Source organism: Cajanus cajan, chromosome 9 (genome assembly GCF_000230855.2).
Source record: "Cajanus cajan strain Asha chromosome 9, NIPB_CcT2T_4, whole genome shotgun sequence".
NCBI lineage: Eukaryota > Viridiplantae > Streptophyta > Magnoliopsida > Fabales > Fabaceae > Cajanus > Cajanus cajan.
Window position 1 is genome coordinate 28310363 of NC_138525.1, and position 16310 is coordinate 28326672.

Here is a 16310-nt window from a genome sequence, read left to right on the forward strand (position 1 = left end):
TCAATCTAGTTTGAAACGGGTTGACTGCATAACCGATCCAACTTCAGATTCGAACCGGCTAGACCACCGGTTCCCGGTCCAACCGGTCCGACCGGCCGGGTCGGTCCGGGTTTTAAAACACTGAAATACACATACTAAATAACTGCTATATACATTTCTTTTAAATCAAACTCTTCACCATAAGATTTAATTATCTGTCACTGGTATCATCACGTTGGTTATTTTTTGTTTCATTTCGTATACTATTACTGAAGGATTTTTTTTTTTTTTGTTCATTCAATTTTATTCAATTCTTCATTTTCCCATATATTTAATTAAGGCCATTGGGCCAGCGATGTTCCATGATTCTTGTAGAGCCTTTTTATTAGAATTATTAAGACAGCACAAAACCAATAAAAGTGGTTCCATTTCACACCTGAGCATCACAAAAGAAAACCACAATGTGACATGCAAATGAAAAGGACAACCTAAACCTTTTCTCTGTCCATAATGTGGCCTTCTCCATTACCCTTTATTCTTGGCTTCAAACTGAAACCTCTAGTTCAAGGCAAATAGAACACTCACGAGACCAAGCAAGGTTTCTAGCTTTTCTTTAGTTTTCTTCAACCATATAACACTATTAACAAATAAATAACACTCACATTTCTTCACCTCTTATTCCTCTTCTCATGCTTAGTTTTCTTCAACTTTACAATTACTAACAATAAATAACAAACACAATCTTCTAATTTTTTTTTCTCATTTTCCTCTCTACAATGAATCCCTCCAAACTGAATGACACAAGAATTGACATTGAACCCTCCAACAGAAGAGTGTCTTTTGCAGAAAACCACGCAAATGAAGAAGAACCACCCCATCATCAGCACCAAACCAATTGTAACAGTAGTGTTCCCTTGCTCCTACAGCCATCATATGCGAGATCAAAGTCCATGATCTTCGATGAACTCAGAAACTTTCGCATAAGCCTAAAGTGGTGCGCACTTGACCACTCTTCATGCGTTGGAAAACTCATCTCCTATGTCACTTTCATCTTCTTCACCATCGTTGTTCCTCTTCTCACATCCATCTTTGTTCAAGTCCCTGCCTCCTCTCCAGAAGATGACCCCTTCTCCTTCAACAAGCTTGTTCAACTCCCTGAATCTGGCCTCGCCATGATTGCCTTCTTCACTCTCTCCAGTTTCTTCAGAAGGTACCAAATCAATCACCTCATCGTATGTTGCCTTGAGATTTCTTAGAATTGGACAAAGTATAGTTTGTGTTCTTTCATGTTATGTCCCCTTAATGGTTAGACATTGTAGACTCATATATTGCAGAAACTATTATTTAACGAAAAATCTATAAAGCATGAGTATTCCAAAATTCATGTTGAACACTTACCTGATATGTACTTGTTGGATTGTGTATATACTCAACATTTTCCGGTCCAAAACAAAAAAAGAATAAATACTTATTCAAATACATGAGTACTTTTTAGATACATATATCGGGCCAATAACCAAGTACAATAAATAAAACTATATCTTTCAAAAAGACATAAAAAATCATGTTTTTGATTAATCATATTTACTATCAAATCTCAAGTGCTATAGAGAAGAGTTTGACTAATTTAATTCTTTGCTAGTTAAGTTGAACTTGAAACTAAATGATTGGTGGATCATGTACAATATGCTAGAATCTCCAATCTTCAATCCATTGCATCGAAACCTCTTTAACAATCATCATTATTTTCTTATCACGAGAAAAATTAAGCGTACAATTGGTTCAATCTTAAGATAGTCAAAGATTGAGATTTTGTACATATACAAATCTTTGTCTCCTCTCAATCCTCTCAAGACACAAATCTTTGCTCAAGTCCTATGTGTCGACATAATTGTTAATCAGATTACAATTTATTTAGTGAAAAACCTCGCACTTGATCCTATCATGTTCAAAATCTTTTTGGATCAATGGCTGTGTCCCACTACTACAAATAAGATTAGTCTTTGACACGACAGACAGCGATACAAGTGACATGACAAATATGCATATTAGTGATTAATTATGTTAGTGATATGTTTGTTTGTTTGTTTATGGATGCAAATGCAATGCAATGCAGGTACGGGCTTCGACAGCTTCTGTTTCTAGACGCATTGCAAGAAGACACGAGCTACGTGAAACGCGGGTACACACGGGAGCTAGAGAAGGCCTTCAGATACTTGACATACATAATGCTACCCTCCTTCTTGGTGGAGCTGGCGCACAAGATCATATTCTTCTCAGCGGTTAAGGTTTCGTTGCCACACACGAGGTCGGGGTTGCCGGTGAACTCGATAGCGTTCGTGTTGGTGTTGGTGTCGTGGGTGTACAGAACGGGGGTGTTCCTGCTGGTGTGCGTGCTGTTCAGGCTCACGTGCGAGCTCCAGAAGCTGAGGTTCGAAGGGGTCCACAAGCTGTTCGAAGGGTGCGGGTCTGAGGCTGGGGAGATATTCAAAGAGCACGTCAGGATTAGGAGACAGTTGTGGGTTACCAGTCATAGGTATCGCTTCTTTATTATTGGCTGTGTTGTTACCATCACTGTTAGTCAGCTTGGTGCTCTCTTACTCGTTTTGGCTTCCAAGGCTCACAAGACTTTCTTCAATTCTGGTGACCTTCTGGTAAGTAAGCACATTCAAATTTAGTGTGTAACTTTGATAAATAAAGTTATGACTATTATTGTAATTCTCTATTTCATTATTTTCGTCATCATTACAACTGCTTCCACCTCTACTACACCATCGCCACATTGTCATCGTCATTGTTATTGTTATCACTACTGTTACCACCATTATTAACAACGGTAGTGACGATAATGATGGAGGAGGAACTACGATGATGGAATCACCCTATATATATATATATACTCTAAAAAGCGTTTAGCTGGGAAGAAGTAAGCACATTCAAATTCAGAGTTTAACTCTGAAAAGTGAAAAGATTTATACATTATTATCTAATTACAATCACTTTTAAACTAATCCAATGCATGTGTACACATTGGACTAATGTATGACCATCCATGTATTTTTCAAGATTAATTTCAAATTTATTCTTTTAAATTTAATTTAATGTGGCATGTGTATATGGTTACACTTTTCAGGTGCCATGTTTTTAATTAATAAGGTACTCCGAGTACAAAATTTATGTATCTATTCTCCTAATTGAGAGTGAGAGTGAAAATTGTTTTGTGATGCAGATTTGTTCAGCAGTGCAGATAAGTGGGTTCTTCTTGTGCATTTTGGGTGCAGCGAGAATCACACACAGAGCTCAAGGAATAGTGGCAATGGCCACACGATGGCACATGCTGGTGACTACTGCATCTGCTGAATCAGAGCACTGCAAAACTCAAGTTTCTGAGGGGCTAGCAAGTGACAGTGATTCTGATGATTCCTCCAACATACACGTCTCTGCAATCCCACAACTTTCTTCTTTCCAAACCAGACAAACTTTAGGTGAGTTCAATAATCTCTACTAGGTGTTAGGTGAAAATAGGTTAGCATTCTAAAATAGTTATACTCAAACTTATCGATACATCATTATTAAACTCATATTATTATTTAAATGTAAATAATTATGTTTAATAAGTTGATTTTTAGAATAATCATTTTAAAAATTATATTAACAATTTTTTTATTAGATGACAGACACTATAATACTTTTTATAATGGGGATAAATGACCATTAAATTCATGTATGATTAAGAAACATATATGTTCTTTGTGAATATTGATTTTTTAAACTTTTTGTTGAAAAAAAAATTGAACTAAACAACTTAAATCCATTACTTATATAATAGAATTTATCAAATTAATATAAAATAGGAATTACATTTTTTTATTAAATTTAATTTTATAAATTTAAACAAATTCTAAATTAATAATTCTCATATTAGTTAGTAATAATAATATGATATGTATCTAACAATTTTATGTTACATATCACCTTAAAATAGTTGCTAATGTGATATAATTTGATATTGCAGTGACATATTTGCAACACAATCACGGGGGAATTACTGTGTATGGGTATTCACTTGATCGTGGATTGCTTCATACTTTGTTTGCCTTTGAGTTTTCCCTTGTCCTTTGGATTTTGAGTAAAGTTGTTGTCTTGTCCTAATTAAATATTCAAGTCCAAAAAAAGGCTTTGTGTGAGTTGCCTCCCTTCTTTTGTAATTATTATTTTTCAAATTGCTTCCTATCTATGATGTTGGTAAATAAGAGTTTTTCGTAAAAGGGCTACTCAATGCTTTTGTAGAATTGAAACATCATGTCATGTAGTTTAACTCTAAGAAAAAAAAAATTGGCATGATAAAAGGAGGTCAAATATATTTTGTTGATATGGTAACAAAGTAGTTATTCTTTCAAAATTTATATATTATAAATGAATAATTAGATTTATAAAAAAAAATTCTGTTAGTTTAAAAATCTACGTACTTATCTATAGAAACTTTTTATCCATCAATATTTACATATAAAAACTTTCTTGATTTCAAATTATTAAGAGCCTTTGCTTCTTTGTATTTTTGCTTTAACTTTATAAGTAAATTGAAAGAAGTTTCATCTTAGATGTAGAAAATGTACGTACTTAGGATTCAAATTCATGAACAAAAAGATATATATTGTTTGATATAAAATTTAGAAAAGTTTTCATTTTACGAGATGTGACTTTTTTTTAACAAATTTTTCCTTAAGCTCTACAAATTCAAAGCGTTCACCTATATCCCAATGTGTCACACATACACAAAATACATCACCACAAAATGAATTTTTACTTCATTTCCCTGGTGATGGACATAACACCCCTCCAAATGAACAAAGCACTTACCTATACACACTAATTCAAACCCCATACAACGTAAACCAACTATAACAAAACCTAGAAGCTTTTCCAAAAATAAAAAATAAAAAAAGAACACTAACCTACTTACAAGACTACCATTACTTTCTTAAAGGTAGCAAGTATGTCATCTCTCAATTCCTTTCATATGACAATTTATCTTCTAAACACAAACATTTTTCTTTAGATATTTCTACTATAATTGAACCAATATGATGCACTAAGTCATATTAGCTAGTGGTCAAGGGTTTTACCTATACTACAAGTATAAATTACTTGGAGACTTTTAATGTTGTGGTTAAAATGACAACTAGGAGGTTTCCCACAAATGAGCCTGAAAGTAACTTCCCATGGATGAGTCCATAAATAACTTCTCGTACATGAGTTTGTAGGTAACTTTCCATGGATGAGTCCATAATTAACTTCTCGTACATGAGTTTGTAGGTAACTTCCCATAGATGAGTTAATGACAACTTTTCCACGAATGATTCCAGAAATAAGTCCATGGGTAATTTCTAATGGATTCGTCTATAGGTAAGTCATGATGAAATTTTCTATGAAAATGCATTTTCAGTAGTTATTGAAAGAGACAATTTTTCATCTGTAATGTTACCTAGGATTTTGGTTTGTAGATATTCCATTGGTAAATTGGAATCAATTACAGATTTTGGACTTTACTTAAAGATTTTGTCTAAAGATAATGACGACTTTTCTTATGATGACAATCAATTTTTGAAAGCCCAAACAAATATTCATTTCCAATATGCGTTGCATTCAAATTTATCAAAAACAATATTGGAAATACATTACATAAATCAAAACAACCTGACGACTTTTCTTATGATGACAATCAATTTTTGCAAGCCCAAACAAATATTCATTTCCAATATGCGTTGCATTCAAATTTATCAAAAACAATCTTGGAAAACAAATACATTGCATAAATCAAAACAATCTGACTTCACCTTTCGCCACCATGGAAGGTCACGGTCATGAGTTACCACAAGTTCGCCATTACCATCGATGCCACTGTTGGGATTAAAACAAGTCCCACATCGATAAAATAATACAACAAATAACAACTTATATAATACAAACATACTTCAATGATTGAGAGGCCTTTTGGGTGATGACCAAAAGCAAAACCGTGAGGGCTAAGGCCCAAAGCGGACAATATCTCATCATTGTGGAGTATGTTTGTGTAATAACCTTATAAAAATAACTCATAAAATATTCTCGCCTTTTGTTTGATAACCAAAAGCAAAACCGTGAGGGCTAAGGCCCAAAACGGACAATATCTCATCATTGTGAACCGTGAGGGCTAAGGCCCAAAACGGACAATATCTCATCATTGTGGAGTATGTTTGTGTAATAACCTTATAAGTATGTTTGTGTAATAACCTTATAAAAATATTTCATAAAATATCCTCTCAGACAAATACCGTAAAAATAACCCCATCAGCCACTGTATTCAATCCCCTTTTATCCTTTCATTTTCTCACATCTTTCTTATCTCATTAATTTTCCCTTACGTTGCCCATGTTTGTGGGTGTTGCATATATGGTTGCATGGATGTTGCATATCTAAGATGAAAGCAAACAAAAATAAGAAAAATAAACGAGTTGGTGCTTGAATATTGAGCAGCGGCACAACTATGAAAAATGAGGGATAGAAAACAAGTTGTGTTGTAAAGGATGAAGACAAAGAGGAGGAAAAGAAGAAAAAAAGGGTAGTATGGAAATCTGAATCGTTCAGAAAATTGAATGATCATCTAATGGTATTAAATATCTTTCCTATGGTGAGAGACATGATATCCATACCCACCTTAGCTTGCACCTTGTTTTGATACAAAGAGATCAACAATTAGTTTTTATTTCTTTCTTGGCACCTTATGGGTGTATTCGAAAACAAGAAACAACGAATAGTTGCTAGATCTTTCTCTTAGACAAAGTATAAGATTCTAGCTTAAGCCACCTACTGGGTCCAATGTGATAAAATGGACTTGAGAAGGCCCAAATATTCCTGAAAGCCAAAGAGGTTAAAAAATATTGGATGGGGTTGAATATTTATATTATAAATTACTATTTTGTTTTATTTCCTTTAAAATAATATCTTGGTAATACATGGATAATTATTATCCATTGATTAACATCAATTTAGGTCTATATAAATATAGTCCTATTTGAAAATCATTATCAATGAATGAAGAACTTGAGTATTTATTTTGTAGTTTTATTTCCTTTTTATCTTATCCTAAATTTAGGAGTAGTTTTAAAAATTAGCTCTCTATCATTTGGTGCTTATATTAGCATACTCCACCTCTCGTGCAAAACCACCTTTGGGCCATTTCCTCCCAATTCGCGACTATGCAAGTTCGACTCACAAATCAACAAATTTTGAAAGATTATCATTAGTGTTGCTTTTTACAAATCATGGACTTCATCTTTGAGTACCTTACCAAGTTTACTACAACCGCATAATAAACGTCAACCTTAAGCCATTAAACCCATTACATTGCTCAACCCTTTCAACTTTTTGCAATAACACCTTTACAAATCTCCCCTTTACCTTTTATGCCTTTGCAAACCCAATACACCAGTTTGCTTGCCTCATGTTATTCAAGCGAATGATCCCACACTCATTTCTAATGACGACTTTCACACCTCAACTCCACCACCGAATGCCATTTTCTAGCCTAGTGGTATTTATTTCTCACCATAATCATATCCTTTCCCACCCCACAAGACTACATCCCACCCCTACACTCAAATAGAAAATCCCACCACTCTTCATCATACAACTTTATTATCTTATCTCAAATTCAATTTGTCACATGCCAGTACATCTCCCATAGAGAAACCCCTAAAATTTTAGGATTTCCATTACTCAACTTATCTTCTTTCCAATAGTAGTTATGCAATTCTAACTACTCCCTCGTACCACAAATTAATGCACCTTATCTTTTCCCAAGCTAGTTGGCCCTAATGTTCTATCCTAGTTGTTGGATTTGCAATCTCCACATGGACCCAAATCTTAGTCATCACCTAAAAGCACCATGTGGACATTTATTGCAATGTCCACTTGGCCCAAAATTAGCACCTATAATTGCTCTACCTTCACAAATTTGACCACATCACCCTTACCTTTAAAGTTATGTTGGCCTCAAACTAGTTCGTGTACATCAAGTCCTCCATCTTTGGATTTATGAATAAGGTTTGGCCATATCTTCACGAATCCAATCCAAAAGCAAGGACGATGGAAAATGTGGTAACAATGTATGCAAATGCGATAGTGGTTATTTTTCTAATGCGTTCGATAAAATAAGGGGATAATTTGTGAGTTATAGTAGTGAGTTATTTTATTCTTTAAGTACCTATATGTGATATGAGTAATGATAATGTATAATGTTATGATTTTGATGATGTTAGTGTTTGAGGTTCAATGATGATGTTATGATAATAATGTTATAATGATGAATGTTGTAATATGTGGTGAATGGATAATAAGAATGTATAATGTTGATGTGTATATGAGATAGTGTTGATGACAACATGATGCATAAGGTGATGTTGATGGTGGTAATGTTGATGTCAATGAGATATGTACGTTTAGGCTACAACAGACACTGATGAGATCCAAGTAATGCTTGGTATTTTGTGGAGAAGCCCAAGGCTATAGTCTAGCAAAGAATCACCACATAATTATTGCAAATATGTGTTGTGTTGACGTGGTTTGTGGAGTCCATGCATGCATATTTTTTTGTAGGATAATGTGAATCTATACAGGTAGGTCTCAAAGATCATCTGATGGAGGACCATCCTTGGTACTTCATGTGAGACCCATCACATGGTTCATGGCTAGGAGAATGGAGAGATACCATGTATGGATCCATCTCCTAGGCCCAATTTGAGTAGTATAGAATTTGGTGAGCCTAGATCATGGGCAAGACCCTCTTCAACACACCATTATCAACCATGGAAGGGAGGTCTCCATCATCATCTACCTTGACCTTGGGATGTTATGGTGAGGAATCTCATGTGGTTGGTATGAGGCAACCACAACCAATTATAACACTTTGACAACACTCTGATAGACGTCTCCTAATTGAGGATGAATTAGGGGGATCATTGGAGGGAGGTGATCCTTACATCAGAGGGAGGTAGTTTTATTCCATGGCTCTTAGGTTATTCTAAGTTAAGGATAACGAGGAGATTCGACACCACATGAATTTGATCCTAGCTTATGCATATTAACTATAATTGTTTGACTTATTTGAATGAGGTTCAAAATGAATTGATATATTTGAGATGTATGTTGTCTTAATGATGGATACATGTGAGTGTTTGTGTGTAGCCTAAATATGATGTATGTATGTTAATACTACTTTTATACATTATATATATTGTACATGAATGAAATGTATTTTCACCTCCTATATGTTATTGTATTTGTACTTTGATTGATCGACATTTACAATCTTACATCAAGTATAAAAGGAGGAATTTGATGGGAAAGTTTAATGTTTCACTAGTATTAGGAACTACTCTGATAATGAGACATTGGGACTAAGAGTTTACTGTTGTTAGTCATAGTCGAAGTTAATTTCCATGTAATGATTTTTTTTTTATGTTGGAAGTTTGTGAAAACTACCAGTTTATGCCCAACTTTTGAATTTATATAGTTATTTGGTTTTACTTTATTCAAAGTTTTAATTAAAGAGATCTGAACCTTTATACTATAAAGCGATACTTAAACCTTTTATTACACCTTTTTCATTTCAATTACGTCTTATGAAAAATATTTATTTAATAGTATCTGGGGTAAAAGGTAGAATTGTCAAAATAGGTCACTCAGCTCGGCCAGATCTGTCCCACTATGGGTTGGCCAATAGGTGGGTCAATCCAACTCGACTCATCTTCTAATGAACTTACAAAAATATAAGCCCTGCTCGTTCCACCATGAGCTGGTGGGTTAAACAGGTTGACTCACTTGATTTTAAAAAAAAATTAACAATATTTTTTTTTCTAATCTCTAGCCATTTATATTTTTTTTAAATTGTTTTGTTAAATATTTGTCTAGCCAAAAGTTTGTTTTTTAAATATCTATCTAGCTAAATCTATTTTCTTTTAAATATATTTTTTTATAATGTCCGACCACACAATCTTTTATTTTTATTTTTATTTATTTTCTTTATCTCCCATGAAAACAAGTCCCTAACCTAGTAAGTAAGCTAGTAAGCCTCCTTGTGTGACATTCGAATGAATGAATAAGTGGACTGTGGGTTTTTAACTTCTTTTTGCATGAGTGAGTTGTGGATTTTTCATTTTTTTTTTCCCTGAATGAACTCATGAGCTAGTCCGACTCACAATGGATTTAACTTGGCTGAGCCATGTTTTTAATGGATTGGTTAAATTTTTAACAGTAGTGGAAGTTTTAATTTTTTTTAGCCCAACCCGACTTAAACTCGCTGTGGATTGGATTGACTCATGGATTGTGATCCTTTTTGACGGCTCTATAAAAGGGTGTTATAAGATGCTTAGGATTGAGAGTACCATTATTAATTTTTGTTTATTTTGAAGGATTTTGTTTTCAATGGTTAAGACTTGATCGAATGAGCTCTTTCTTTCTTTACACTTTTGCATCCTTTTTAGAAGGATTTTGTTTTTCAATGGTTTTAACAAGACTTAAGCATGAGTAAGCTCTTTCTTTGTTTACACTTTTGCATCCTTATATTTTTCTAGGAATTTTACAATACCCATAAATAATATAGCCATATTATATTATGAGTAATAAAAATTATATAAAGACAAAAATAATGAAATGTACAATATAATAATGAATAACAAAATAAATTTTTGTGAAAAAATATCTCATATGACAAAAATCAAATAAAAAAATCCTAAATCCATATAATTCAAATAATATGAAAAATATACTATTTATCTTTTTATTGTAATCTTTCTCCTTCATCTAGTTTAAATTATAAAATTATGATCATAATTCTATGCACTCCAATAATGTGCTAAAAATAATTTATATTTAAATTAATAACGTTCAACAGAATTAATAAATACTTGTGTTCTTTAAGGATATTGTCATATATGATTTTGACTATGTGTGTAGAGATGACTTTGTTGAAAGAGATAAAATTTGCTTTAAATCTCTATATTTAGGATCTATTTAAATAAACTTTTTTTTTTATAAATATTTATAGTAAAAAAAATAAAAAAAATATCTCTAAAAGAAAAAATAATAATTTATGTATAAGTTAATTTAGAGAAACTCTCAGATTAATTTCTCCAAATTATCATTTTAACTTATAGTAGAATTTTTTTGGAGATCGAAATAGTAATAGCTGGTAGAATCTGGGCAATGGCCATAATTTATATATAAATATTAATTTTAAAATTTCAGTAATTAAGAAGACTTCATGGCCCAATGGATAAGGCGCTGGTCTACGGAACCAGAGATTCTGGGTTCGATCCCCAGTGAAGTCGTGTTACATATATTTTTTTTTCTTCATTTTTTGTATATTATTTTCCTTTTCAAATCGTTTTTAATTGATACACATAATGTAAAGTAACACCTTAACGGCTAGGAATAAATAAATATTTTTCTCCAGCCATATGTACCTATATTGACATATATCTGCAATTTAAAATTAATTAAATTATTTATAAATTAAATTGTTTTAATTTATTCTAATATAAATAATTTTTTATATATATTTTTTAACATGTACTTGTGAGTATCGAAAATATTTATAAAACTAATTGTTTTACTTGTGTAATACACTATATATTTAATAATTTATTTTAAAAAATTATACTGTATTTATATTAATAGTAATTTATAAATAAAATGTACTAATATTATTGTTATCATGAGATAGTGAATGAATTATTATACATGGATAAAAAATTATTTCGATATTAACCCAGTATTTAATTTAATATTAAAGACTAAATTATGTAAATATTGTAATGTCTATAACTATTAATAAAGGAAATACATTTTTAAATAACCGTTTTCTTCTCTATTTTTTTTAATCTTTTTATTCATTTGGTTATAAAGTAACTCCTTATAGATAAAGGATAAAATGAAGAAAATATATTAAAAAAATGTAACTGTCTGTATAACTGTTAGTCTAGTTAATATATAACTGAAAATAAATATAAAATTAATTCATATAAAAAATTAAATATAATAGACCTTATAAAACTTATACAATAAATGTTAATACTTAATGAAGAATAAATATTAAAATAAATACTTTAAATATGATAATATTAATGTATAGTTAAAAATAGTTACAAGATTAGGCAAACTAAAAGATATATTAACCTAAATCTAATTATACACTTGCTACAATGAATAATTGATTATATAGAGGAATGTTAAAAATTATACCACTTCTCATCAATTGCATTATTCGTTAATATATTCATTATCAAAATATATTTTTCATGAAATTTTTTTATTCGCGAATATACTCGTTCATGTAATATAGGAGAACTTACAACTTACCATTTTAGTAATTTTTTTATGATAAACATCTTAAATGTAATTAGCTATAATGTAGTGTCATATGGTATTTTTGTAATAACTATTAATTAATATGAATTTTTTATTTTATTAAAACTGAAACTACTTAACTTATGTGTCTAAATTGCATTAGAAATACTTTCGTATAAGATCCCATGTAAATTGATATTGTAACACTCTGATTTTCATAAAATTATATTAATAATATGTCAACATTTATCTTAATATTTTAATGTATTTATTAGAAGAATTTTTAATATTATTGAGCTATTTGATATGAACTTTATTTTGATATAAAAATTATGTTATTTTTACTAAAAGAGAGAATGAGCTCTATTTTATTTATGAGACATGATTTATAATGATTATTTTTATTAGTGATATATATGTAACTTTTATGAAATGTATTTATTAATAATACGTTTGTATGTATTTTAATATTTTAATGTGTTTATTAGAAGGATTTTTAATATTATTTAGTTAGTAGATAAGAGTTCTATTTTTATATAAAATATATGCTATTTTTACTAAAAGGGAGAAGTATATTTTATATTATTTATCTATTTTACGTGAGCTCTATTTTAATATAAAAATGATTTTAATTAATATTTGAATTATTTGCTATAAGACTATTTTTTATGAAAATATGTTTTAATCAAGAATTATGTTTATGTTATTTATTAAAAGGAGAAAATATGTTTAGTTATTTTATGAGAAGGAAAGGAGGGACGTAGTGGTCTTTTGCTAAATATTATTATTATTATTATTATTATTATTATTATTATTTATTTTTATTATTTTTAAGAAAAGAGGTGGTTAGGAGTTATTTTCACGCTTCTCGCTTTCTCTTTCTTTTCTACGTGTTGTGCTCTGAAGACTCAAGAGAATCATGAGGAAGAGGTCACTGGGAAACTGTATGCACTTCATCTTCTACTCATCAAGGTAAGGGGGGAGTGAAAAACCTCACTCGAGGGTGTGGGAATAATTATTGGGTTGCAGGATTGAGTCCCAATCCCTTGCTTGATGTATGACTATAGGAACATGCACTTTATGAAAGTTTTCTGATTTTCTTTCTGATTGTTTTGTTGCATTCCTTGTGTGATTTTGAGTGTGAATATGCGTTCAATTTCGAGAATAGATAAGTTTTGATATGAATTAAAGTGCTTTATGGGTTCCTACGAGAAACCTATAAGAAACAGACAAATTTTAAATATTTTCTCTTTTGGCTTTTGAGTTTTCTATGGTTTTCCTTGATGATTACTGAGTATGAATGTATGCTTAATTTTGAATTTGAATAATCATTCCTCCTATCCTAGTAATTTTTAATGAATCCATTTTTATACGTCACAAATCTATGGCATTGTGATGGAACTAGTGGAAGTAGATTGAGATTTCTTCCATAACTCCATGCTTAGGACCGAATATGCTCTTGAGATAAACCTTCAAGGACTCTTTGAAGCTCCATGAAGCAACTCCAATGGAGAGGAAGTCTTGAGAGGGATTCGGTTACTTCTCTTGGATGGAGAAGCTTGAAGAACCTAGGCTTAGGTTTGAAGAACTTTGGAGGATTTCTTAGAGTAGAAATCCCTCACGGTTTTGGAGACTCTTGATAAGAGAGAAAATCTGATTTTCATTCTCTAATATGTTCAAAAGTGAGTACAAGTGTAGGAAAATCAAATATATAGGGGAAGGTAGCTTGTAGGAGAAGCTATCTTTAACCATGGTTCACTAGGAACCATGGTAGGGTAAGCTTTAACTCCCACGGTTTAGGTAGCTTGTAGGAGAAGCCAACCTTGACCATGGTTCACTTAAGAACCATGGTAAGGTTGTCTTAACCTTCCTAGGTTTAGAAGCTTGCAAGGCAAGCTTCAAAACCTAGAGGTGCTAGTTCAAAAATTTGGCCAAGGAGGAGAAGGAGAGCTAGGCGGCCTTTGGGTCATTTTGCTCCTTGATTTAATTTAAAAAATCTTGATTTGGTTTAGTTAGGTTCATCATATGATGATGAGACCTAGCTAAATCAAATCTATGAAAAATTAGGAGCAAAATGAGTCCAATATGCAAAATTTTGTCTAGGCCCAACTCAGGCCCAATTTCTAAACACACACCCTAGCTTTGCTAATTGTCACCCCTTTTTCCCTACTGAAAAAATACACAATGAATGTATCAACTAGGGAGGTTAAATGGAGCTAAACTCTCCAAGTAGCCTACCTTAAAACCAATATACAAACACTAGGAAAAAGCAAGTAAAGTGCCTCACAAATACAAAGGCAAAATAACCTATACAAGAGACTATTTACAAAATATATGAAAAAGGTCTTTAAGATCATCCCATTCCTCTTGGTTCTTTTAGTATATCACCTCTTGGATTCCTTGGCCTTGGCCATAGTCTATCACATTGTCTTACCTCTTCCATATGGAAAAGGAACTCGGTATTCAAATTGTCAATCTGGACATGCCTTGCCCCTCGTACTTTTGCGCAATTAAGTTAAATGTATCCCGATTTGATTTGTCGGGTTTGCATTTGATTACTAGCGACTTAATTATTAATTCGCACAGATTAGATTTGTCTTTTTTATTCTTATTTATTCAAATACAAGGAAGGTGTATTATTCTAAATGAAATGCAAGGTAGAATGCAAAGACAATTGAGAAATTCCGTAAACACCATTCATATTGATTTGTTTGTTCAAAGAACATTTTTTACACAAAACTTTTCAGTATATTTTGACAATATTGTAGCAGCCTAGAGAAACTCGTACTTGATTGATATCTCTATAGACATGCCTTCTTATTTGTCAATTTTGTAGTTTTCAGCCTTCAGTTCTTCTCGGATTCTTCTTCACTCTTACTATCTCCATCAGAATTAACCGTCAATGAAATGGGGTCTTCGGGTTCACCATTGTTTCGCTGATTACCAAAGTTCTTAACTTTATCGACAAGGTCGATGAGTTGGAGAAACAACATGCGATTAGGAGTGTTTTGATAATGAGTCGAAGGAGTAAAGGGTGTTTAACAATAATTTCTTCAACTCCTTAAACTCATGATTTTCTCGTTCTTAGGCAGAGTTCTTTTGTTTCAGCCTCCCAAACGATGTTCTTACAAAGCAGCCTCTTTCAATTTTATTTTTTTTGCTTCAATTCTTCTGCGTATCTCCTTTGAAATGACTTCAACTCTATTTTGAGCATGGCATCCTTTTTTGATGACTTCGCTTCAATCTGGTCGAGATATTCTACTTCATAAGAGGTACACAAGTCTAAAATGCTTATGCAGTAGCTTCCTTCTAGGTTGGGAGATCATTTTGTTGAAAGAGCAATGATAATCTCAAAATCTGGTCGAGCTTCCCATAGTACTAGAGATGTAGACTGATGACTCTTGTAGCTTGGAATGTTTACTTTTCCCAAAGGTCTTTGCATGCTATCATCTATGCCTTCTGTAACTAATGAAAATGTGTTAATGCACTATCCTAAAAATGCATGATATTGATTTTCTACCTAGATTTTATCGTGTTTTGATTAACTATGGGAGATGATGCATGATAAGAGCATTTTTATTCATTATTCTTATACACTTTTTTTTAGGTAAAGAAACTACCTATATGATGTTATTATATGATGATGTAAAGACATACAGAAAAACATTAATTTTGTTTTTAATATCTATTTGTTTGCCTAAGGTCCCAATCCATTCCTATTTGAAATAAACATGGTATACAAACAATGCATCAAACAAATGCTCAAAAACCATACACCTGTAGATAGTCACGTTTAAATCTATGGTCTATGGTCCCTGTCAAAGAAAGTGCATTGGGTAGGACAATTCTAATTATCCTCACTAGTCTTTAAAGGGTCTCAAGATGCCCTCATTATAGGGACCCAATACCTTTGTTGCTGTCACTTGACAAACTCTAAGGTTTAA

At 31.9% G+C, this 16310-nt stretch overlaps 1 protein-coding gene and 1 non-coding gene across 2 annotated transcripts; both read left to right on the top strand.

Moving 5' to 3' along the window:
* The first annotated feature begins 534 nt into the window (after positions 1 to 534).
* LOC109789781 (uncharacterized) lies at positions 535 to 4353 on the top strand. The gene is made up of 4 exons (XM_020348816.3): positions 535 to 1189; positions 2096 to 2633; positions 3209 to 3464; positions 3995 to 4353. Exons 1-4 carry the CDS (start codon positions 756 to 758, stop codon positions 4129 to 4131), a joined length of 1365 nt encoding a protein of 454 aa, XP_020204405.1. The 5' UTR covers positions 535 to 755; the 3' UTR covers positions 4132 to 4353.
* A 6922-nt stretch (positions 4354 to 11275) lies between these two features.
* TRNAR-ACG (transfer RNA arginine (anticodon ACG)) lies at positions 11276 to 11348 on the top strand. Its single transcript has one exon. It is a non-coding gene; the product is annotated as a tRNA-Arg (tRNA).
* The last annotated feature ends 4962 nt before the right edge of the window (positions 11349 to 16310 follow it).

Bases quoted from the DNA above. Each gene is read 5' to 3' on its own strand.
- LOC109789781 (XM_020348816.3), top strand. From the start codon at position 756: ATGAATCCCTCCAAACTGAATGACACAAGAATTGACATTGAACCCTCC. The intron at 1,190-2,095 runs GTACCAAATCAA...AATGCAATGCAG, and splicing joins CTCTCCAGTTTCTTCAGAAG to GTACGGGCTTCGACAGCTTC. The intron at 2,634-3,208 runs GTAAGTAAGCAC...TTTGTGATGCAG, and splicing joins TCAATTCTGGTGACCTTCTG to ATTTGTTCAGCAGTGCAGAT.